This window comes from Oryx dammah, unplaced genomic scaffold (assembly GCF_014754425.2).
Source record: "Oryx dammah isolate SB20612 unplaced genomic scaffold, SCBI_Odam_1.1 HiC_scaffold_1, whole genome shotgun sequence".
Classification (NCBI taxonomy): Eukaryota; Metazoa; Chordata; class Mammalia; order Artiodactyla; family Bovidae; genus Oryx; species Oryx dammah.
In genome coordinates, this window is record NW_024070185.1 from 1,874,303 (window position 1) to 1,897,536 (window position 23,234).

At 48.9% G+C, this 23,234-nt stretch overlaps 1 protein-coding gene across 1 annotated transcript; it reads right to left on the minus strand.

Annotated features, from left to right (window-relative positions):
* Positions 1–1,334: 1,334 nt before the first annotated feature.
* On the minus strand, positions 1,335–22,563 carry MFAP3L (microfibril associated protein 3 like). Its single transcript, XM_040229270.1, has 2 exons — positions 22,129–22,563; positions 1,335–7,541 (listed from the first exon to the last, which is right to left on the minus strand). Exons 1-2 carry the CDS (start codon positions 22,418–22,420, stop codon positions 6,628–6,630), a joined length of 1,206 nt encoding a protein of 401 aa, XP_040085204.1. The 5' UTR covers positions 22,421–22,563; the 3' UTR covers positions 1,335–6,627.
* Between the last annotated feature and the right edge of the window lie 671 nt (positions 22,564–23,234).

Here is a 23,234-nt window from a genome sequence, read left to right on the forward strand (position 1 = left end):
AGTTTATTGCGGCAGGACAAACTCATGCTTTCTGTTCCAAATGGCTGGACAAGGACCCGAGTAGGACCACTTTTAAGATTTTTGACTTGGCACTTAAAACCTATCAACACCAGAGTATGTCCTCCATGTGGTCACGGGCTCCGCTTCACCAGAGGTATTCAAGTAGAGCGGAACCCTGTGTGTTAGCGACTCTGCCTGAAAAGATAGGGAAATCAGAAAACCTGACGCTTAATTTCCAACTCTGTGACTACACACTTGAAAAGCCCTCAGATGAAGCCTTACCTAGGCTCTTTTGATTAAGGCCCATGAAAGAATGGACTATTCCAAAACCTGTTAAAAATAAAAGCACAAAAATTAGCAGCTGTTTGTCCTGAGTCTGAAAATATCTACCAGTCAACATTACACCGTTAGGACAAAACTTTCCTATTTTCTCTTCCCTGATGGCACATTTGGTAGTTTCCATTAATGCCACTGCAGTGCTCTTAAAGACTGTTTTGTTTGAAGAACTTACAGATATTAGTTGTGTGCATAGTTTATTGGGTAACCCACTCAATAATTTTGTTTGCCTCTTCAGACTGCAGCAAAATTTAGTTTCTTTCCCATCTGCTGTCGTTTAGTCTTGTCTCATATACACAGCCTTATCTGAACCCTGAATATTCACTAGAAGGACTGATGCTGAAGCTCGAATACTTTGGCCACCTGATGCGAAGAGTTGACTCATTAGAAAAGATCTTGATGCTGGGAAAGATCGAGGGCAAGAAAAGAAGTTGGTGACAGAGGATGAAATGGTTGGATGGCGTCACCGAGCCAATGGACATCAATTTGAGCAAAATCTGGGAGACAGTGAAGGACAAGGACACCTGGTGTGATGCAGTCCATGGGGTCACAGAGTTGGACACCACTTAGCAGCTGAACAACAGTCTCAGCTTATCTGAGAGGAACCCAGCTTTGAGAACTCTCAGTGGGCATGTTCAGAGCAATCTGGCCTGAACTGGGTGCTGCCTCAGGTTTCTCCATGAGGTCTGCAACTAACACCTTCTCTTGGCTGAGTTTCCTGGTCTTTGTGGATCTTCTGCAATAAGCTTGATGTTACATGTTAAAATTCCTTCTTGATATAAATAAATGGCCATCAAGTTCGTGAGGACAGAGTTAAGATTTTTGACTTTGGATAAAGTTTGTAGATTCACATAAAAATTACTTCCTTTACCCCCTTTCCCCTAAGATATGCCACAGATACAAAAGGTAGGGACGTGCACTGCCCACATACTTCTTACACAAGTAAAGAGTAAATCAGGCTACATGCACACAACCTTGACCAGGGACATGACACGCTCTGCACACCTGTGCAAATCCTTTATTAAAGCAACAACCAAAGTACAGGATGGCTCACTTTTTTTTTTTTTGCTGCTATATCAACTTAATCATTTGCTTATACATTTATTTTTAAAAAGGTGAACATTTATAGCTCACAAATCAACAGAGTGACATTTCCACCCAGATACATTTTTCCATCTTATTTCCCAGTTTTAACAATGGACATTCAGAACCAGAGGGACAGCACATGAAATGTAAGTGGCAGCACCTTCTGTGAGCAGCGCCAGGGTGTCTGAGAGATACACTGAAGGTTTACATTCTTCATGAAATAAAAACAATTTATGCAGGAACATTCTTAGACCTATTTGCTTTATTTTTACATTCTCTATGAGCTTTAAGTTCGGTGGTGGCATTCTGAGCATTAGACCTCTTACAAATGACATCTCTAAAAAAGTCCTAATTATATTTTCTTGCATAACAGACACTCAGTCTTTCAGAAAGCAAAATAAGCAATTCTATTTTATTTGATTTTTCACCCCACCACTGATTTAATCCAGATCTTGTTAATCACTGTAGAAACCCTGTAAGTCATTAGGAAGATAACTTTGTTATCTACTAGAGGATTTTACAATGAATGCTGCTGCTGCTGCTGCTGCTGCTGCTGCTGCTAAGTCGCTTCAGTCATGTCTGACTCTGTGCAACTCAATAGATGGCAGCCCACCAGGCTCCCCCATCCCTGGGATTCTCCAGGCCAAAAACACTGGAGTGGGTTGCCATTCCCTTCTCCAATGCATGAAAGTGAAAAGTGAAACTGAAGTCAATAAATAGGTGAATGTAAAAATGACTAATACCTTGAAGATGGTGGTGGTTTCATTGCTAAGTTGTATCCAACTCTTTGCCCCTGTAGCCCGCCAGGCTCCTCTGTCCATGGGATTCTCCAGGTAAGAATACTGGAGTGGGTTGCCATTCCCTTCTCCAGGGGGTCTTCCCTACCCAGGGATCAAACTCTCCTTTCCTGTGTTGCAGGTGGATTCTTTACTGCTGAGCCACTAGAGACACCCAACCTTGGAATCAACAGAGATCAAAATATGTGGGTGACTATACAATGAGATTTGGTGGCTATTTAAAGAGTACCAATGAATTAGTCTAAAAAGCCAGAACAGAAACAGGGATTATGATGTAAAGAGAATGCAAAAAGGGTGTGTGAAGATGGATACTGGGTAGTCATTGAACTGTGCTCAGTATAAAACAGAGTATCTGAAAGATAAGCGAAATGCTCTGTTTTCTCACCCAAAGAAACACTGAGATGAAACCCCCGTTCACAGAACCACTGGGGCTATGAGGAGTTTTAGCACTGGTGAAAAAGTGAAAGTGGTGGTCACACAGTCGTGTCCGACTCTTTGTGACCCCATGGACTGAAGCCTGCTAGGCTCCTCTGTCCATGGGATTCTCCAGGCAAGAATATTGGAGTGGGTTGCCATGCCCTTCTCCAGGGGCTCTTCCCCACCCAGGGACTGAACCCAGGTCTCCTGTGTTGCAGGCAGATTTTTTACTGCATGAGACACCAGGGAAGCTCTGGTATAAGACTGAAATTTACCCTGCACATACAGGTGGGCTGGTTTGCCTTTCTGAAAGAGCTCCTCAGCTAGCAGGGTTTGGGGTCTCTAGGGTTGAACTGGTTTGTGTCGGTGGCACTACATTTAGAGGCTATCTGTTCAAAACAGGCAAACATTCTTTCTGCCTTACGTTTTCTTCATGGGCTAAAGAGCTGAACAGATTCGAGGTTACCAATAAGTAACAATCCACGTATTATATTTGAAATGTTATCAGTCCAGTGAATAAGCTACACAGCCATCGTTCAAGCCCAGTCTCCACCAAATTGCTTTCTTATCACATGTGCCCTTCAAAGGAAGTCTGAACAACACAGATGTCTACAGTTAAAAATGAAACACACAATAAAGAAGCGAAGGATTCCAGACTCCACTGTGTGGGAGGTCAGGACTTTTGGCCTTGGCTTTGGGGAAAAAAACACAAACGCCCATCAGCAATCATTCTGGGTGTAATGACAGTACGATAACGCTCAGGACGAGCGAGGACATTCAGGTGTTTCTAGAGCGATTTCTATACGTTACAGATGTCACATTTGGTTCCTAGAGATTTAGTCAAGTATTAGTATCTCCTTTTGTCAAGTATGATATACAAAAAGATGAGAATAGTAGATGTGCCCTAAAGATATGAAAATATATATAAAACAAAACCATTATAAATTACATAGATTTGCAATATAAAATTGTTTTTCCCCCATTTAGAATAAATATCATCCAAGTTTACAGGTCATCGCAGTGAATTAAATATGCACACACATCTGAATCATTTTCAGAACTTCAAGAAAAAAAATTGTTATAGATACGACCAGATGACTCGGAAACCAGAAACTGCTTGCTTTGGAGAAGAATGACCTAAGACCCAAGGGACATGGCTTGGGATTCAGTGTTAAGCTGTAAAACTGCCCCAAAAAGCCACATGTAGCCATACGTCTATCAATTTCTATGAAGCTGAACAATTTATCTTTGAAAACCAGGCGAAAGTCATGAGACTGTCTCTGTCCCCTATTCTAGTGGGAGAGCATTTCTGTTTCGTAAAGAAGCTATAGCATAAACAGGGAGAGACAGAGACATCTTTGTAGTAAGCCAGCCCATCTCTGGTTGGCTACTAATATTATTCTATCAAGAGCTTTCTGATGCCTTAAAGGGGAACATTTTAAAAATCTACATAGTCTCCCCAGTCTAAAGAAGCTAAAACCAACATGAAAACATTCTTTGGTCACTCAGTTCTGCTCCTGCTTTTAAAAAAGTTTGCCTGTGTTTAACTATCTGTATCCAACATCCAGGTGGGAGATGGCCTTCTCCTGTCATTTCCACGTGGAAACCTGTATGTGGGTTTCGCTGGAGGGAGAAGGGGACGGAATGGGAAAAAGTTCATTTGGGGACCCCCTATTGTGGCTTTGGGTGCACAGATCCACAGTAAGGATCCGCTGACCTCCACAAGTGGAAAAATGTTTACATTCTAAGACGTGGTGATGAAACTTCTCCGCAGGCCAAATACAGAAAACCTTTGTCCAGGGAGCCCATGCGGGGGTCAAGGTTTCTCTGGACTGTTCACTTCTCATGTTTTATGTGACCACCCAAAACCCTCCAAACTGATGGGAATGGGTCATCTGAGGCTAAGAGGAATCTGACCCAACTGTGTGCCCGGTCAGACCACCTTTCACATCAGTTATCTCTACACAGAGAAACCACTGAAGCCAAGCCCTCTGTTCTCAGCTCCAGACCCAGATGAATTTTCTGAAAAAGCTGGCAGCCAAAGCATCTAGTAACATCACGGGCCCATTTCTGCTCCCAAGACTCCTTGTCTCGTGTAAGGGGGCCCATCATAGGAGATGACAAACTTTCCACAAAACTCTAAATGTCAGAACCAGGTGGGATCTGGGGACCCAAGTCCCACCTCCGTGTTTGGCAGATGAGAAAGATTCCACCCAGGGACGCGGTGAAGGCTCTCTCACGCCGACAGTCAGGACGTGAGGATTAAGCCTTGGGTCTGTTCACCAACCGTGCAGCCCAAGGGACCTTTGTGGACCCATGAGTGGCTGTGACACTCATGACGACCTCAAGGTTACGGCACTCCTGCTCGTAAATGGCAAGGAAATCATACCTCTTCTTTTCATGGTTACATCTAAACTGCGGACGTTGCTCTAATGCTTTTGGGGGCGGAAGATCCACAACTGTCTTAAAAAGCTTTGAGTTTTGTGAGCTGGTTCCTTGAATTTGCAACAGGACTGATTTTCAGCATAAAACGTGTTAGAGGAACCAGCGAGGACAGTGAAAACCTCCAAGTGATTGTGGAGAAGGGCAGGGTGATGATGCTGGCTTGCTTATGTGGGCAAGGGAAGCACTGAGATGGGGCCAGGGAGTGCATGGGGTGCCCCCACTGGCACAAAGCCCACAGTGGTTACCAGCACAGGCCAATGAGGGGCGGGCCTGAGGCAACTAGCTTCGGCTTCTTTCTAAGAACATCGCTCCGGCCTCACATACAGCCGCCTTCTAGTGGGGGCTAAAAATGAATTCAAGAATGCTGGCATGATGATGCCATTATCCTAACCTGTCTCTGCCCCCTTCAAGGATGGACAAGTCAGCCATGCAATTAACAGGAGTGGGCCTGGTGGGGCGACCCCCACGACCCTCATGCTTGCTGCCCAAACACAAGCATTGGGGTCCTCTGAGGTCCATGGTCCATGGCAGCCATGGCGGGCGCCCCACGCTCTCCACCCAAAGAGATTCCTCAGGCACCTCTGTCTCTGGAGGTGACATGCCTTCCAGACGAAGCAGCAGCTGGCTTGGAGGGGGACACTGCTTAGACATAAGAACAGGGCTTTCCACGGACAGTCTGGGCAGATTCAAGTTCATGGTCTCCCTCCAACCTCAGCTGAGCTCACCCAAAGGCTCTCAGAATGGGACGGGTGAACCTATTTTTATTTGGCTATTAAAGTGCTATTCCTGGGCAAGGTTTTTTTTTTTCTTCTCTCAGTTTCACAATAGCAGCTTCACTGGAAATGAAGACACAAAAAAAGCAACCGATGGAGACAGGCCTGGGAAACGACAAACATCAGGAGGCTGGTAGCTAGCTGCTTTGGAATGTTAAGATGACTCGTGGGAATCGGCCCTGACACCAAAGCCTGCGAGGTAAAAGTCTGGGGTGTGTGGGGGAGGGGGGAGAATAAGGACAGAGTGGCCAAGGGAGCGGACCCGCAGGAACAGTCAGCATTCAAGTCACAACGCCTGGGTTATAAAGCGACAGTGATGGGGCAAAACTGAGAAGAAAGTGCAACAGAGCCGCGGAGGGATGGACTACAGCTGCTCCCTTAGCAGACCCATTTTTCAACAGAAGAGCAGCGCCCTGTGCCCCGGACAGGGCTGTGAACTCAGAGTCTCTGACAGTCAGTGTTCTCTGCCAGAACGGCAGCAGCGGTTAAGGTTATCTGGCGGAGAAGAGCCTCTGAGGTTCGTGTCACGTGGACAGACACCTGCCCAAGGTCACCACCCCCGCCCCCCAGACGGTGCTCGCATCCCCCTTGGCTGGGGGTCGACCGGGGCGTGCGTGCAGGGGCCTGACTCGTACGTGCGTGCGGGGGCCAGACTCCTACCTACGACGGGCATCTCCGGTAAGGCTTAGCGGCAAGGGCGGCCTGCATCTGTCCCGAGGGGTGGCCCTGAATCTCGGGGTGTGCATAGCTTCGGGGTGGGGGGGGGTACACTGTTAGACATGGCTTTCATAGACGACATGGGTGCTCCCGTCCCGTGGCCTGGCTGGCTCCGCGGCCTCCAGCAGACCGGGCGGCAGGACGCGGTCCGGCACCTCGACGGGCGTTGGTTCCTCGGAGGTCAGTGCTGCCGACGTGACCTCGGTGGAGGGCGCCGCGGACTCCGGGGAGCGCTCAGCTGACGGCTCGGTGTCCTCCTCCTCGTCTCCGGCCTCCAGGGACCCGGCGGCCTGGTCGTCCGAGGGCTCCCGGCGGGCTGGGGGGTGCACAGACACCTCGATGGCGATCTGCTGGGGCTGCTCGTGCAGCGACGAGGCATCAGAGTCAGCGTCGGGGATGGTGTAGACCTCGTCCCCGTCGGTGGCTGCGGCCTCCTGGCCCTCGGGCGTGTGGCGCACGAAGTTCTGGTGGCCATGCTCATCCAGGCCCACCACCTCCATGAGCTCCTCCACGATGGTCCTGCAGTTCATGATGAGTGGGGGCAGCGGCACACTGCGCGCCAGCTCCTCGATGTAGCGGGCGAACTCCATGGTCTTGAACTGCGTGACCTTGGCCAGCTCCAGCGTCTTGGCTGACGTGATGATCGGGATGCGCTTGGCGATCTCGAAGGCCTTCTGCAGCTTCTCAGCGCCCTCTGTGCGGAAGAACTCGTTGATGGCCTTCTCGGTCTTCTTCAGGTGGCTGCTCATCATGCAGAGGCGGGTGACGTTGAGCACCAGCACCACGGCAAAGGCCGCCAGGCACACCACCATGTAGTACACGCCCATGTCGCCCGACGTGAAGACCACCCGCAGCGTCACCGTGTTGGTCACTGTGCCGTGCACGTTGGAGGCCACGCACGTGTATCGCCCTCGGTCGGAGAAGGACACCTTGGTGATGTTCAGGAGGCCGTCATGCATCTGCCACTTTCCTGCGGGAGAAGGAGGACAGGGTCAGCTGGGCCCTCTGCTCCCCGCAGTGACTGCTCCACGCAGCACTGTGTGTGCCTCACACCACTACCGAGGCTGGCGGTGAACAGAGAACACCTCCCTCCACCACTGACGGTGTGCACGGTGAGCTCTGAGCACACCTCCCACTACCAGATCTGCTGCTGCTGCTGATGAGGACAGTGAATGGTGACCTCGACAGACGGGGAGAGGAACGGCCCACTTAATCCACAGAACTCAGGAAAGAGCCATGAGCACCAGCCTATTTTATAGGATGGAGAAACTGAGGGAAGGGCCCTCTAAGCCCCCTCTCAAGGGCACCAGTTAGGAATCAGTTGAGCTAGATGCGAGAGTTCAAGCCCAACAAGTTGGACTCTGAACACCAAATCATACTGTGCAATTCCACACTCTAGAGAAAAATTAGAAGCACAGACAGTCTGGAAAAGCACTGTGCTATTATTACTAGGGAATTCCTTAATGTGGCATCTGATTTTCTCACCTGCCTGTGAGCATGGCATTGCAGATACTGCAGAACATATGTTCACTGGAAAGTTTTTGTTTATAAAGTATAAAGAATATAAAGTACTTTGGGATCAACCTAAGAACTAGAGTGAAAGTGTTCGTCACTCAGTCCTGTCCTCCTCTTTGTGACCCCATGGACTGTAGCCTCCCAGGCTCCTCTGTCCATGAAATTCTCCAGGCAAGAATACTGCTTGCCATGCCTTCCTTCAGGGGATCTTCCCAACCCAGGGATTGAACCCAGGTCTCCTGAACTGCAGGCAGACTCTTTACCATCTGAGCCACCAGGGAAGCAAATCAGTTAAATTATAATTGTTTACCTGGGTTTCTCATATTTGAGATTGAAGTTATCCTCAGTTGATGGAAACATGACTTATTCATTCAGACTCTACAATGAGCTACATTGTGGAGATTCAGAAGCTGGGTGTGAATAAATATCAATTTGGTTTGGCTTTGCAAATAAACAATAGACCCATCAGGTTGAATGGAGAAGGAAATGGCAAACCACTCCAGTATTCCTGCCTGGAACATCCCATGGACAGAAGAGCCCGGTGGGTTACAGTCCATGAGGTTGCACAGTCAGGCACGACTGAGCAACCGAACAACAAATCAGGTTGAAAGCAGGCCTCACCCATGGAGAAGACTGAAACAGAGACGAGCTCTTCCCTGCCTGGCCCGGAAAGGATTCAGCCCTGCCCTGGGAATCAGGTTCTTAATCTGAATTAATCTTTGCTAGAAGGCAATGGCACCCCACTCCAGTACTCTTGCCTGGAGAACCCCATGGATGGAGGAGCCTGGTGGGCTGCAGTCCATGGGGTCGCGAAGAGTCGGACACGACTGAGCGACTTCACTTTCACTTTTCACTTTCATGCATTGGAGAAGGAAACGGCAACCTACTCTGGTGTTCTTGCCTGGAGAATCCCAGGGACGGGGGAGCCTGGTGGGCTGCCGTCTATGGGGTCACATAGAGTCGGACATGACTGAAGCGACTTAGCAGCAGCAACGGGTTCATCCTTAATCTGCCTGTGTACCCGCCGGTCAAAAGACCCGACCCCAGAGCCCTGGGAAACATGACCCTAGGTCTGCCTTTCAGGTTTCAGGTCTGAGCCTTCTGCAGCCCCTCCATCTCCCCAAGATGGGCCCTCAGAGACACAAGGCTGAGCCTGGCCCTGGGGGAGTTCTGAGAGCTGGCGGATATTTCCGTAAAAGCACTCATGTCCCCAAGTGAGCCAGAGAAGCTCTCCTGAGAGATGGGGCAACTTAACTATAGTTTCCTTCCAAGTGTCTGTTATCACATTGCATTTTTGTTTGTTTCATCCCCCTCTGGCATAAACTTAAGCCTAATGAGAAATCTGATATTTCCCCAAAGCAACTAGAAACTGTTTAAAAAAAAAAAAAATCTGTGAGCATTAAAGTGATGAGGGTCCCCAGGGAGTGTGAGACAGGAGACAGCCTGCATCACTCCAGGTCCTCTGCCTCAGGGACCGTCCTCAGAGAAGCTGGCTGGAGCCATGGGGGCCTGCAGCACCCCCACCCCTCGCCGGCCTGGGGAACCTGGCGGGAAACCTGCCATGGAAGGCGCTGTCTCATTTTCTGGAGCAGCATCTGTGGAGAGGCGCTCCTGGTGTCCCTGAGCACCCGGCTTCTAACAACTTAGCCAGTGTCCTCTCTCTGAGAGTAGAAAATGCGGGAAATCTAGTGAATTTCAGTCTCCTGTGAGCGTGCGTGGACAGACCAACCTGTACCCACTCTGTGAAACCTCCCCTTGTCCACATGGGCAGGGGCCAGCCTCCTACCCTGTCTATTCACACCTTGAATATCAGGCTTCAGATGTGATACAGCAGATTTATCCAAATATAAAACCATCTGAGCCAGGGAAATGATCAATTTGCTCTTCCTGACCCAGGGATCAAACCCACATCTCCTGTGTCCCACTGCATTGGCAGGTGGATGCTTTACCAACTGTACCACCTGGGATGAAACCAGACTATAGCAGGCACAGAAAAAAAGAACACGTCTCATTGACTGAAAGTTTATGACAGACAGGGAAGGTGCTGAGCTCAAGAGAACTACAGAATCTATCTGTGGGAACTTCTCACACTGACCTTTCTCACTTCGGTGGGAAATACAGCAGCAGTAGGACAGCAGAAGGTGAGGTTATTTGCATGGGAACACTTGGGATCAATCTGTTCACCTCCTACCCTTTCATCCCCACTCCCTCTGTGGAGGAATTATCTACGAGTTCAAGGTCAGAGAAGGAGGAACCTGGGTGTAGAAGAGGAGGAGCAGAAAAGAGTGTTGAAGTCAGGAGGCAGGCACCTGACGGGAACATAAATGGCTTTGTCCAAATATCTCAGCTAGGCTTTTAGTGATGGCTGTATTCTAACTGTCATAGAAAAGTGAAACGCAGAAATGCAGACTAGTTACAAGACACCAATGCTTTATTGACTATTCAAAGGGTTTCTGAACTTGGATTTTATAGTTATCTTCAGGGATGTGTTCAACTGTCTCAGTTCAGTTCAGCTCAGTCACTCAGTCGTGTCCGACTCTTTGCAACCCCATGGACAGCAACACACCAGGCCTCCCTGTCCATCACCAACTCCCGGAGCTTACTCAAACTCATGTCCATTGAGTTGGTGATGCCACCCAGCCATCTCATCCTCTGTCATCCCCTTCTCCTCCCACCTTCAATCTTTCCCAGCATCAGGGTCTTTTCTAATGAGTCAGTTCTTCTCATCAGGTGGCCAAAGTATTTTGGAGTTTCAGCTTCAGCATCAGTCCTTCCAATGAACACTCAGGACTTTAGGATGGACTTGTTGGATCTCCTTGCAGTCCAAAGGGACTCTCAAGAGTCTTCTTCAACACCACAGTTCAAAAGCATCAAGTCTTCAGTGCTCAGCTTTCTTTATAGTCCAACTCTCACATCCATACATGACCGCTGGAAAAACCACGGCTTGGGCTGGAAACTGTCCACAGACATGTATTTATCTGGCCTGGGCCCAAGCGATTCAATGCAGATACAGACTCAAACACGTCAGAAGTTCCTAGTCACTGGTCAGAACAGGCCCCGTCTGCAGTAAACACAATGAGGTGACACCTGTGGCTCGTTTGGGGGAAACCAGTGGGATGGTCAGTGCATAAATTGTTAGTTTCGTGTATATTCTGCTTCTTAGCCCAGGACAATGGGTCCTTAGACTAACACCTATTGTAGACTTTATCCAGTAATAAGCCTTGTTTATTCCTGAAGGCTGAAGCCTCACTGTGTGATAAAGTTGACATCTTTAGAAGGACAGCTGTGTTTTTCACCTTGTTCATGCATTCCGTCAACAAGCCTTAGTTTACACATTGTCCGTCACCAGGCTCCCTGACACAGAATGCAGATGCAAGGATGAATCAGACATGACCCCTGGCTGCAGAGACCAGTCATATGGAGAGGGATGCAGACTCCGCCAAACTGGGGCGCACGGCACGTGCCCTGAGTGGGCAGGGCACCAAGGATGCTGCTGGATGGGAGGGTGCGGTCCTGGGTGGGGCTGGGGCTGTGGGGAGAGGAACAGGAGGAGAAAGCACTCCAAGGCCAGAGGGGATGATGGGACATGTGAGAAAAGGAGAGGAGCCCATGTGCTGCAGGGGCAGAGAACTGCGGGCAGAGGCCCGGCCGCCCCACCTCTTCCCTTGCCCTGAACCCTGGTTCAATCAGCGAAGAAGACCTCAGGGTCCAGATGCAGATGCCGGCGCGTGGGCGGATTTTAAATGAAGGAAGATGTCATTTCAGATCAGGAGGCAAAGAACAGTGGGACAACTGATGGCTTGTTTGAAAAAAAAAAATAAAGTTAAATTCCTAGTTTAGTGACACATGAAAATAAATCCCAAGTACTCTGAAGATCCAAATGTAAAACTAAAAGTATAATGTGAAGAAGACAGGAAACTATCTCTATGGCCTTGGGACAGGTAAGCCTTTCTCAGCATTTCAAGAATCCCAGAAACTGCCAACAGAGAACCCTGATGGGTCAGACTTCTCCCCAGTTAAAAGTTCCACACTATGATATATGTTATACTACAGTTACAAGCAAATGATAGAGTAGGAGAAAATTCTAGAATATCTGACAATTGCTTAGTAACTAGAAACCACGAAGAACTCCTACGTGTATGTGTGTTCAGTTGCTTCAGTCGTGTCTGACTCTTTGTGACCCCATGGATTGCAGACCATCAGGCTCCTTCAGGCTCCTCTGTCCATGGCATTCTCCAAGCAAGAACACTGGAGTGGGTAGTCAGTCCCTCCTCCAGGGGATCTTCCCAACCCGGGGATCCAACGTATCTCCTGTGCCTCCTGCACTGCAGGTGAGTTCGTTACCACTGAACCACCTGAGAAGCCCAAAGAATGCCTAAAAATCAAGGCAATAACCCAGAAGGAGAAAAAAAAAAAAAAAGAGGTAGGGGGAAGGATTTGGATGAATAAGTCACAAAAAAATGGAACTCAGGTAGCGCCTAAGTACACAAAATCACTTGTGGTTAATCATAGCAAAATTTAAAGAAATTCAAGTAACTTTTAAAACAGGTAGCTTTTCCACCTTGCAGAGTACAAGAGGAGGGTTGGGGGGGCGGGTCATGGGAGGATGAGAAAGACACACTGCCCACAGATGGGGCTGCCATGGGGACGCTGCTGCAAGGCTGGTTTCTGGAATCTACCAAAGTTCAAGATGAATGTATCTGTTACCCACTTCTAGGATTCTTGAAATGCTTCAAATCAGGCAGGCCTAGGTCTGATCAGGAAAATATTACTGAATGTAAGAAAATCAAGGGCGTGGAAACATCTTTTCAGCATCTATCTCCTTGGGGACACAGTTCTGGAAACTTCCTCCCAGCTAACACCCTCTGCGCGAAGCCGACATCTGGGTCCCAGGCCGGGAAAGTGGCTGACCTTGTATCGCTAGTCACCTCGGGGCCTGGGCACACAGAGGGCGAGTCACTCAGGGTGGCACAAGCTCACATCCACAGAACTGGGTCAGGGGACCAGTCCAGCAACTAGAGAAGCAGGGTAAAAGCATCGTGTGGTGACAGCTAAACCCCAAGAAATGCCACAGTACGTGGGATACCATGATTCGACATGACATGTCAGGAATAACACCCATGCCAGCACCTTCCAGTCAAATGACCGCCGGACAGAACCAGAGTACCAACCTCTCCCAGACGTGAAGCCGCTTGAGAAAGGTGACAGTACAGCCACGGAGATGCTGTAAGCACAGTTCTCCTCCAAACCCACGTCTGCCAAAACCCCCATCTGTCCAGCTATCCTGAGGACCACTCAGCATCAAAAATTAATATCATGCCCATGAAAGCGTTCAGTTCAGTAGCTCAGTTGTGTCTGACTCTTTGCAACCCCATGGACTGCAGCACACCAGGCCTCCCTGTCCATCACAAACTCCTGGAGCTTACTCAAACTCATGTCCATTGAGTTAGTGATGCTATCCAACCATCTCATCCTCTGTTGTCCCCTTCTCCTCCTGCCTTCAATCCTTCCCAGCATCAGGGTCTTTTCTAGTGAGTAAGTTCTTTACATGAAGTGGCCAAAGTATTGGAGTTTCAGCTTCAGCATCAGTCCTTCAAATAACACCCAGGACTGATCTCCTTTGGGATGGACTGGTTGGATCTCCTTGCAGTCCAAGGGACTCTCAAGAGTCTTCTCCAACACCACAGTTCAAAAGCATCAATTCTTCGGCGCTCAGCTGTCTTTATACTCCAACTCTCACATCCATACATGACTACTGGAAAAACCATAGCCTTGACTAGACGGTTGTTGGCAAAGTAATGTCTCTGCTTTTTAACATGCTGTCTGGGTTGGTCATAACTTTTCTTCCAAGGAGCAAGCGTCTTTTAATTTCATGGCTGCAATCACCATCTGCAGTGATTTTGGAGCCCCGCCCCAAAATAAAGTTTGCCACTGTTTCCCCATCTATTTGCCATGAAGTGATGGGACCAGATGCCATGATCTTAGTTTTCTGAATGTTGAGTTTTAAGCCAATTTTTTCATTCTCCTCTTTCACATTCATCAAGAGCTCTTTAGTTATTCTTCGCTTTCTGCCATAAGGGTGGTGTCATCTGCATATCTGAGGTTATTGATATTTCTCCCAGCAATCTTGATTCCAGTTTGTGCTTCCTCCAGCCCAGCATTTCTCATGATGTACTCTGCATATAAGTTAAATAAGCAGGGTGACAATATACAGCCTTGACGTATACTGACATGAAAAGCACACGCACTAGCATATGTAAAATAGAGAGCCAATGGAAATTTGCTGTTTTGACTCTGGTTACTCAAAGCAGGGCTCTGTAACATCCGACAGAGGTGGGAAAGGGGGAGGAGGGAGGGAGGTTCAAGAGGGAGGGGACAGATGTACACCTATGGTTAATTCATGTTGATGCATGGCAGAAATCAAGCAATATTGTAAAGCAATTATCTTTCAGTTAAAAATAAATTAAAAAAATTAACATCATGACCAAATACAAAGCTCTTAGAATTTCCCTTAAATTATTTCTTAGAAGGAAAGGATTTCTCTTTTTCCTTGGAGAGGTCTTTCTGTGAAAGGGTAAACCACTAATGTATGGTTCATCTACTCATGGATAGGAGTAGATGTTGTTTAGTCCTTAGCTCAGTTCAGTTCAGTTCAGTCACGCAGTCATGTCTGACTCTTTGCGACCCCATGAACTGCAGCATGCCAGGCCTCCCTGTCCATCACCAACTCCTGGAGTTTACACAAACTCACGTCTATCGAGTTGGTGATGCCATCCAGCCATCTCATTCTCTGTCGTCCCCTTCTCCTCCTGCCCCCAGTCCCTCCCAGCATCAGAGTCTTTTCCAATGAGTCGACTCTTCGCATGAGGTGGCCAAAGTATTGGAGTTTCAGCTTCAGCATCAGTCCTTCCAATGAACACCCAGGGCTGATCTTTAGGATGGACTGGTTGGATCTCCTTGCAGGCCAAGGGACTCTCAAGAGTCTTCTCCAACACCACAGTTCAAAAGCATCAATTCTTCGGCACTCAGCTTTCTTCACAGTCCAACTCTCACATCCATACATGACCACTGGAGAAACCACAGCCTTGACTAGACAGACCTTTGTTGGCAAAGTAATGTCTCTGCTTTTGAATATGCTACCTAGGTTGGTCATAACTTTCTTTCCAAGGAGTAAGCGTCTTTTAATTTCATGGCTGTAGTCATCATCTGCAGTGATTTTGGAGCCCGGAAAAATAAAGTCTGACACTGTTTCTACTGTTTCCCCATCTACTTCCCATGAAGTTGATGGGACCAGATGCCATGATCTTCATTTTCTGAATGTTGAGCTTTAAGCCAACTTTTAAGCCAAACTTTTTCACTCTCCTCTTTCACTTTCATCAAGAGGCTTTTTAGCTCCTCTTCACTTTCTGCCATAAGGGTGGTGTCATCTGCATATCTGAGGTTATTGATATTTCTCCGGGCAATCTTGATTCCAGCTTGTGCTTCCTCCAGCCCAGCGTTTCTCATGATGTCCTCTGCATATCATGTCCAACTCTTTAGTGACCCCATGGACTGTAGCCCGCCAGGCCCCTCTGTCCATGGGATTCTCCAGGCAAGAATACTGGAGTGGGTTGCCATTTCCTGCTCCAGGGGATCTTCCTGACCTGGGAACTGAACCTACATCACCTGCATCTCCTGCATTGCAGGTAGATTCTTTACCACTGAGCCACCTGAGAAACCCTGATAGGTGGTACGAGAAGATTAAGTTTCTGCTCACAACCTCATGTAGACATGGGGGAGCTGTTTAAACAAGGAGGTCATTTTCATCAAACCAATTGAAGACTTTCCAGGAGGTGAGGGTCCTGATAACATTTACACAGAGAGAAAGGAAGTGCAGACACTCAGTCGAATGACGCCATACTGAGTCCACACTTATCTGTAAGTGTGGGGCCTGTTCTCTAGTTTGTGAAATAGAGGAGACTCAGGGAAGGCATCCAGCCTTTCTACAAAACAGAACTGAATACGAACAGAGCCCCACATGGCTGTCACAGGGCTTCTGCAACAGGTGTGAGCCACGCTTCCCGCGTCCCCAGAGCCCAGCTACCGCAGAGACCCAGGGCATAGACACCACAGCAGCCAGGCCCCCGTGCCCCAGGGTCCCATCCTCCTGAGTGGTCTCTTCAGCCAGTCCTGGGGCTGCTAACAAGCTGCTTCCTACATCACGTGGGGCTGAGGAGCCTGGGATCATCCCGGCTTAGTTCAGCTCTCTGCTCAGGAAGGGGGGGAACAGAGGAAGGCTCAGGGTGTACACAGCCTGCTGTTGTGCTCTGCTTTAAAGAATCAAGAATACCTGAAAAGAAGCCATCTTTTCATTTCCTGTCAAAGGAAACATCTGACTCGCCAGCTAATTCAACCTGATAATCTTCATTTTTAAAAAAGTGCCAACACACCACTGCGTGCAGGCTGGCAAGAGTCTCTTCTGAGAGTGCCCAGCACTGGGTGGAGAGCACTAACTTCCCGTTTTGGTATCTCGGCTATCCTCATCTGAGAGTGATAGGGAAGGGTCTTCCCACTGCTCAGACTAAAAGCTGTCTGGGCTCACATCCCAAAGGGAGCACCACTCTGAAGAAACACTACAAACGGTGGCCCGTTAGCAGGCTGGCCTCTGACATGAAAATGAACCAAAGTACCGCTCTTACGGGAAACTACATTACCGGTTCTCACAGATGACTTAACTGACTGTGGAATGGTTCTTTAGCTGGCTAAGAGGCTTCTTTAGGTGGGACCAGGGTTTCTCCAGTTGATGATGGACAGAGAAGCCTGGTGTACACGGGGTTGCAAAGAGCTGGACATGGCTGAGCAACTGAACTGAACTAAGGGTTTCTCCACTTGGGCTGGCATGTTGCGTCAGATAATTCTTTGGACGGCTTCGCTGGTGACTCAGGGGTGAAGAACCCACCTGTCAATGGAGGAGACATGGGATCAAACCCCTTGGGTCAGAAGATCCCCTGGAGAAGGAAACTGCAACCCACTCCAGTATTCTTGTCTGGGAAATCCCATGGACAGAGGAGCCTAGCGGGCTACACAGTTCCTGGGGTCTCAAAGAGTTGGACATGACTATCTGACTGAGCACCACCACTTCTCTGTAGGGGGCTGTCCTGTGCGTTGTGGGATGTTGAGAATATTCCTGGTTTCCACCCACTAGATACCAGTAGCGCCATCTCCCCCTCCCTCCTCTCTTGCCCTGTCCACGACTACCAAAGATGCCTCCAGACTTGGCTGGTACCCTCTGGGTGAGACAATCACTGGCTCTGGCCAAAAGAAAGCATACTGTGTGCATAACACCCCCTAAAGCATCCATACGCACTGCTTTCTCCAGGCCGGACCACGTGGGGGTCAGCGGGCCTCTGCACACAGAGGGAACGTGCCAGGAAGGGGAGGTGGCTGATGGAAGAGAAGGTGCCTCCCTTGCCATTACAGTGTCATCTCAAGATTTTAAGTGACACTTCAGGGATAGACATGCTTTTTATTTTTTTATTTTAAGGTTGAGAACTTGAGAGAGGGAATAAAAAATTGCCAGAAAATTATTTCCTTTCTTTACAAAACACATTGACCTATGGAGCAGAGATAGAAGCGCTTGCGATCTTGACTGTGACAACACGGAACAAGGGTGAAGTGACCGATAACAGTGACGCAGCTGCCGTTTACCGATGTCGTGGTGTGTTCTAGGTACCATTGTTGTTGTTCAGCTGTTAAGTCATATCCGACTCTTTGCGACCCCGTGGACTGTAGCCCGCCAGGCTCTCTGGTCCATGGAATTTCCCAGGCAAGAATACTGGTGGGTTGCCATTTCCTTCTCCAGGAGATCTTCCCGACCCAGGGATCGAGTCTGTATCTCCAGCATTGCAGGCAGATTCTTTACTACTGAGCCACCTGGGAAGCCTCTCCAGGTACCATACTGAGCATCTAATATATCATGGAAGGCTCACAACCCTGCCTGGAGGTGAAAGGATTATCTCTGCTTTACAGATGGGAAAACTGGCTCCGAAAAGTGGAGGAACTTGCTCAAAGAGCCGTCATTGTTCTGTTCTGCTGAATTTCCAGTGGTATATTTACAATTACACAAATTTTGTCTAATTTTGAGGAATCAACTTTTTAAATCTCAAATATTTAACTTACTAAAAGAAGAATTTAGTGTAGCACTTTTATGGGTTCACACACTATTCCATGCTTCATCAGAGAGGCAAACAATGCCGTACACTTGATGCTGTGGGCACTGGCTCCCTCCTGGATATGCTGGGTTGGGGGCAGATTCACTCAGGTCTGAAGACGTGACCAGCACAGTTTCCTGTGGTCCCTTGGCAGGAGGAGGTAAAAGCATCTCATAGGCTACTAAAAACATCTGCAGGAGCAGAGGATAAAAACACCAGAGTTATGTAAACTAAACCAAAATTCATAACAATGAATTCTACAAAGGTGGGGCAGCCATGAAAGAACTGTGAACTTCATATAACTCAGCTCAGATAACTCTGGGCGTTTATTTTCAGAGATAATTCTTAATTATTTTTGGTGACAGAATGCTACAAGAGAATGGAGAACAAATCCATGGGGAAACCTAAAACCTCACTTGAAGTAAGAATTTCCAACATAATTGAGCCAGGCATGACTGCCAGGCCTAAACCTTTCCTGGAGCAGACTTTCTTGGAATGCTTGTTATTTATCATCTGATAAAGGTGCCAATGTGCATTTTCATGGTTTAAAGGCAGAGTAAGAAACTACAGCAAAAATACACTGGATAATTCATACCTGAAATAACGGGCATTTTTATAACACTTTCTGGCACTTATATATGGCTACTCACCTGTAGCAAAAGAAAAACTGAAAAAAAGGACATTTTGTGGCCATTTGTGCTTGCTCACATTATTGGAGCTCTGGGTTATTTTTGTAAAATGGTGGATCACCTCAAACATGTCCTTTGCATGCCTGCTAAGTTGCTTCAGTTGTGTCCGACTCTTTGTGACCCCGTGGACTGTAGCCCACCAGGCTCCTCTGTCAATGGGATTTTCCAGGCAAGAATACTGGAGTGGGTTGCCATTTCCTCCTTCAGGGAATTGTCCTGATTGAACCCTTGTCTCTTACATCTCCTGTGTTGGCAGGTGGGTTCTTTACAACTAGCTCCACCTGGGAAGCCCCAGTGTGTCCCTTCGGTGAACTCCAAAAAAAAAAAAAAAGAGTCCCCCAGAAACAGATCATAGAGTGGCCTCTCCTGATCTGTGGGATTGAAGTGACAACACGAGGGACACAAAGCAAGCCAGCTGCTGCTCCCACCAGCAACAGGCAACAACCCGTTCCTTCTAGGACCTGCAGGGCGGGCACCAGGAACAGCTGTGTCACTTTCTCAGCACCAGCAAGAAATGGAACTATTAAATACTCCTGGAATCCCAAAGCACACATGGTGGGCAACTCATCAGATGGTTCTGAACACACTTGGGTGTATGCATACTTCACATGTGCATCATGGTGGGGTCCTAGCACTGCCTCTTGGTGACGGTGATGGGGCTGGTGCACCGACCATCCAGCCTCTCATCTGTTCTGTCTGGTCAGGGGCTTTCACCACCCCTTGCCTGCCGAGACCTAGAGGAGGAGCAGGTGCTGGTAGGCACAGAGGGAGAATAAAGCCCAACCTGGCCACGCCCTGCTGAGTACTGTCTTCTCCATCCCCCTGCTTCTCAATCCAGACCTGTGAGGATCAAGGCCACGAAACCTCATGCCCACTGTAAGGACCAGAAACAAATTGGGCAACACGGTACAGGGCCTTAGTCAAAAGGCGTGGTTGTTAATGGGAGTTACGCTCATCTTGTTTGATTTCAGCAGTGGTCTGTGGCTCAGTGGTAAGGAACCTGCCTGTAGGAGATGCAAGAGATGAGGGTTCCATCCCTGGGTGGGGAAGATTCCCTGGAGAAGGGAATGGCAACCCACTGCAGTAATCTTGCCTGGAGAATCCCATGGACAGAGGAGCCTGGTGGGCTGCAGGGTCCTTGGGGTCACAAAGAATCGGACGTGACTAGGTGACTGAGCACAGCGCCAGGCAGCAGTGCAGTGCATGCATGTAACTAACATTCTAGGCTGTTAGCGCTGTTCCCACACTGTGGCAACCACCTCTGTTGAGTTATTAATGAAATACCACTCCATGTAAACTCCTAGCTGATCAGCCCAGAAACTGAAATCTACATCCTGGTTAGAAGGTGGACATCTTCCTGTCATAAATGAAGACTTCAAGACCTTGGCTCCTCAAGTGGCACACTGATGCTCAAATTTTATGCTGAGGATAAACGTTCCACTTCCTCTGTCTTGCTCGGCGGTTCTGAATATTACCCCGTGTTACTTGTGTCCTGAAATGACTGTTATTATGTGCGGTAATCACTAGAGCTGAGCTGGCACGTTAAGTACCAATATCACAAGTTCTTCTAAAAAATCTAGTGTGTTTTTCCTCATGAGGCTTTAGAATAGCCAAGGGATTTGTCAGCATGAACGCAGCTACAAACAGGACCGGAGGGCTCTGGAAGACGAGCCCTGAACCTAGCCTCTGTCTCCAGGCCGCCGGTGTCTGCTCCTTCCACCCCCGGTGCCCACAGATGGAAGGGAAGTGACCCCAGGTGACTCTAGGGCATTCAACCACCCAAAGCACAGAGAGAGACATGAGGCACAGGTCCACTTGCCGAGACCAACTGGACACCATCGAGATCTCCTTGGAGTGATCAGTACGACTCCAAGACAGACCTTGAAACATCACTGCTGAAGTCCAGGCCCACTCTGTGCCCGTACTCTCCTCTCGCCAGGGCTCAGAGTCCCCGCCATGGCCCTCTGTACCGGGGACCACCTCTGCTCCAGGCCTAAGGGGGCAGCAGACTCAGTCTGGAATCCCTAGCCCTGCAGAAAAACCCTTGGGGTCCAGGACTTGAATATGTGCATGTTGCCGTGGTTACTGTCCCCTCACAGGTATGACGTCCCTTCCTCCTGCCCTGCAGTGAGAGGAAGGGGCTGGGCTGTTCTGTCTGCGCACCGTCAATATGGATCAGCTCTGTGACCAGAGTAGTATCAGCATGGAAGGTTCTGGTCACAGCTAACGACCACGGGGCCAGGGAAAAGTCACATAAGAGAGGGCCTTCGCCTGTGCAGTCTCCAGGGTTCCTTCTAGTGGGCAAGATCTGAGGTCCTATCATTGCTGCTCCCTCTTGCAGCCTCCCCCCCAGCTCCTGGCCAACAGTCTAGAAACTTCAGCCAGGTTGCCAGGAAACACAGGTGATCTCTGGCTGCTAGCAAGAAGATGCACAGAGCCTGCTTTCAAAAAGCATGACCTTGAGGGACTTCCCTGGGGGTCCAGTGGTTAAGAATCCACCTGCCGATGCAGAGGATATGGGTTCTGTCACCGGTCCAGGAAGATCCCACATGCATCGGAGCACCCAAGCCTGTGCACCTCAGCTGTTGAGCCTGAGCTCTAGAGCCCACATGCCTCAACTACTGAAGCCCGTGGGCCCTGAGCCTGTGCTCCAGAGCAAGAGAAGTCAGCACAGCGAGGAGCCTGTGCACTGCAACTAGAGCAGCCCCTGCTTGTACAACCAGAGAAATGCCGCACAGCAACAGAGACCAGCACAACCCAAATAAACAAGCAAAATGCTTTAAAAGAGCATGGCCTTTAAACCCATTTAACAATAGACAACCGCTACATTCCATGAAACAAAGGAAAACTCCCTTATGAATGAGACACGTAAGGAAAACCCACTTTACATCCAGTCCTACAGCAATTAGTATGGATTATACTATAAAATTTTAAGAGGCTTTTTAAAAGACACTAATGCTTGCCTTTTGTTTTCTGAGTCAAGAGTGGAAAAAATGAATTCATTACTGCTCTGAATCCTTAAGGATATCTATTTCTCTCTCTTGCCTGAGAAAAACAAGACTCAAGAAGATCCTGAAACAATGTGGGTAAGAACCAGAGACATCTGGGGCACCCACTGGACCCCTCCACGTTTTTCTGACCCTGGAGTAGCGGGATGGCCTACCTCCCCCTCGATCCTCCTCGTTCTCGCTCAGCAGTTTGCCCGCTGAATTGTACCACTTGAGCTGGGGTTCAGGAAGGCCGTAGACACTGCAGTTGATCAAGGCACTGTTCCCTTCTTTGACGATGATATGGTCGGTTCTGGCAACGACCACGGGTGCGGAGCCCACCACCACGTCGGTGCCGTTTAAAGTGCTGCTGGTCACACTGCTGGCGGTCACCAGCGTGGATACTACGATTAACAAGGGCACAGGAGGCAGGAAGCACACAGGCAGATGTCTCTTCACTCCATCCATCTTCTTTGCTTGTTCTTTAAGGCGGCAGAGCCAGCCGGCCGGGGGAATCCTCTAGTGGGTGACACTCTGTTCACAGCAGGCCAGGGGCCAAACCTGGCCTGGCTCCATGGAGTTGGCTCCTGATTAAAAACCTGTTTAGAAAAAAAAAAAAATGCATAAATACTAGCATTCATACTTTAAAATGATTATTTATAATATGTTAGAAACCCAGCTAAAACACACATCTGGCTAATTTTTAAATAGCACACCAAATATGAAGTTGTTCCAAACGTTCACAGAAATCATGATATACGAGTTTGTTACTTCTGCTACTGAAACATAAGGCTCCTAGCAGGAATAGCGTAACTTTATATCACACGACCTTGCAGGGCTCAAAGGTCCCCTCAGTCAGCACCGCGAGGCCTCCTCTCACCCCCAACCTGTCCCCTCGTGGACCCTGGGGTGCACTGGGTGCTCGGAATCTCTCTCTGCCGCTGGACAGGCCCTCTGCCTGCTGCAGTGCACCCCAGGGTCTGCCACAGCAGAAGGGCTCCCCCAGCATCAGCCGGCGTGCCCCTCCCCCGACTGGGATGCCCTTCCCCTTTCAGGCAACCACTCCAGGCCCTCTGCCCCTGAGACCCTCCCCTCCGGCCCACGTCACTCACTGAACTCCTTGGTCTCCATCTTCACGTGCCTCCTGGGATGCAGGGTGTGACATGGTGGGTGGCTGCACTTGTTCACCCAAGATCTAACCCCCGCCTGCTGCCCTCCCCTCCACCTCACCCACTAAGCACATGGCCACACCCCGGGGCCTTTCTGCTCTCCACATTCTAAA

What these genes read in the sequence shown, in the direction of transcription:
- MFAP3L (XM_040229270.1), bottom strand. Translation starts at nt 22,420, where the DNA reads ATGGATGGAGTGAAGAGACATCTGCCTGTGTGCTTCCTGCCTCCTGTG. An exon ending in CGAGGAGGATCGAGGGGGAG is followed by an intron (nt 7,542 to 22,128) that starts GTAGGCCATCCC and finishes CTTCTCCCGCAG; the next exon opens with GAAAGTGGCAGATGCATGAC.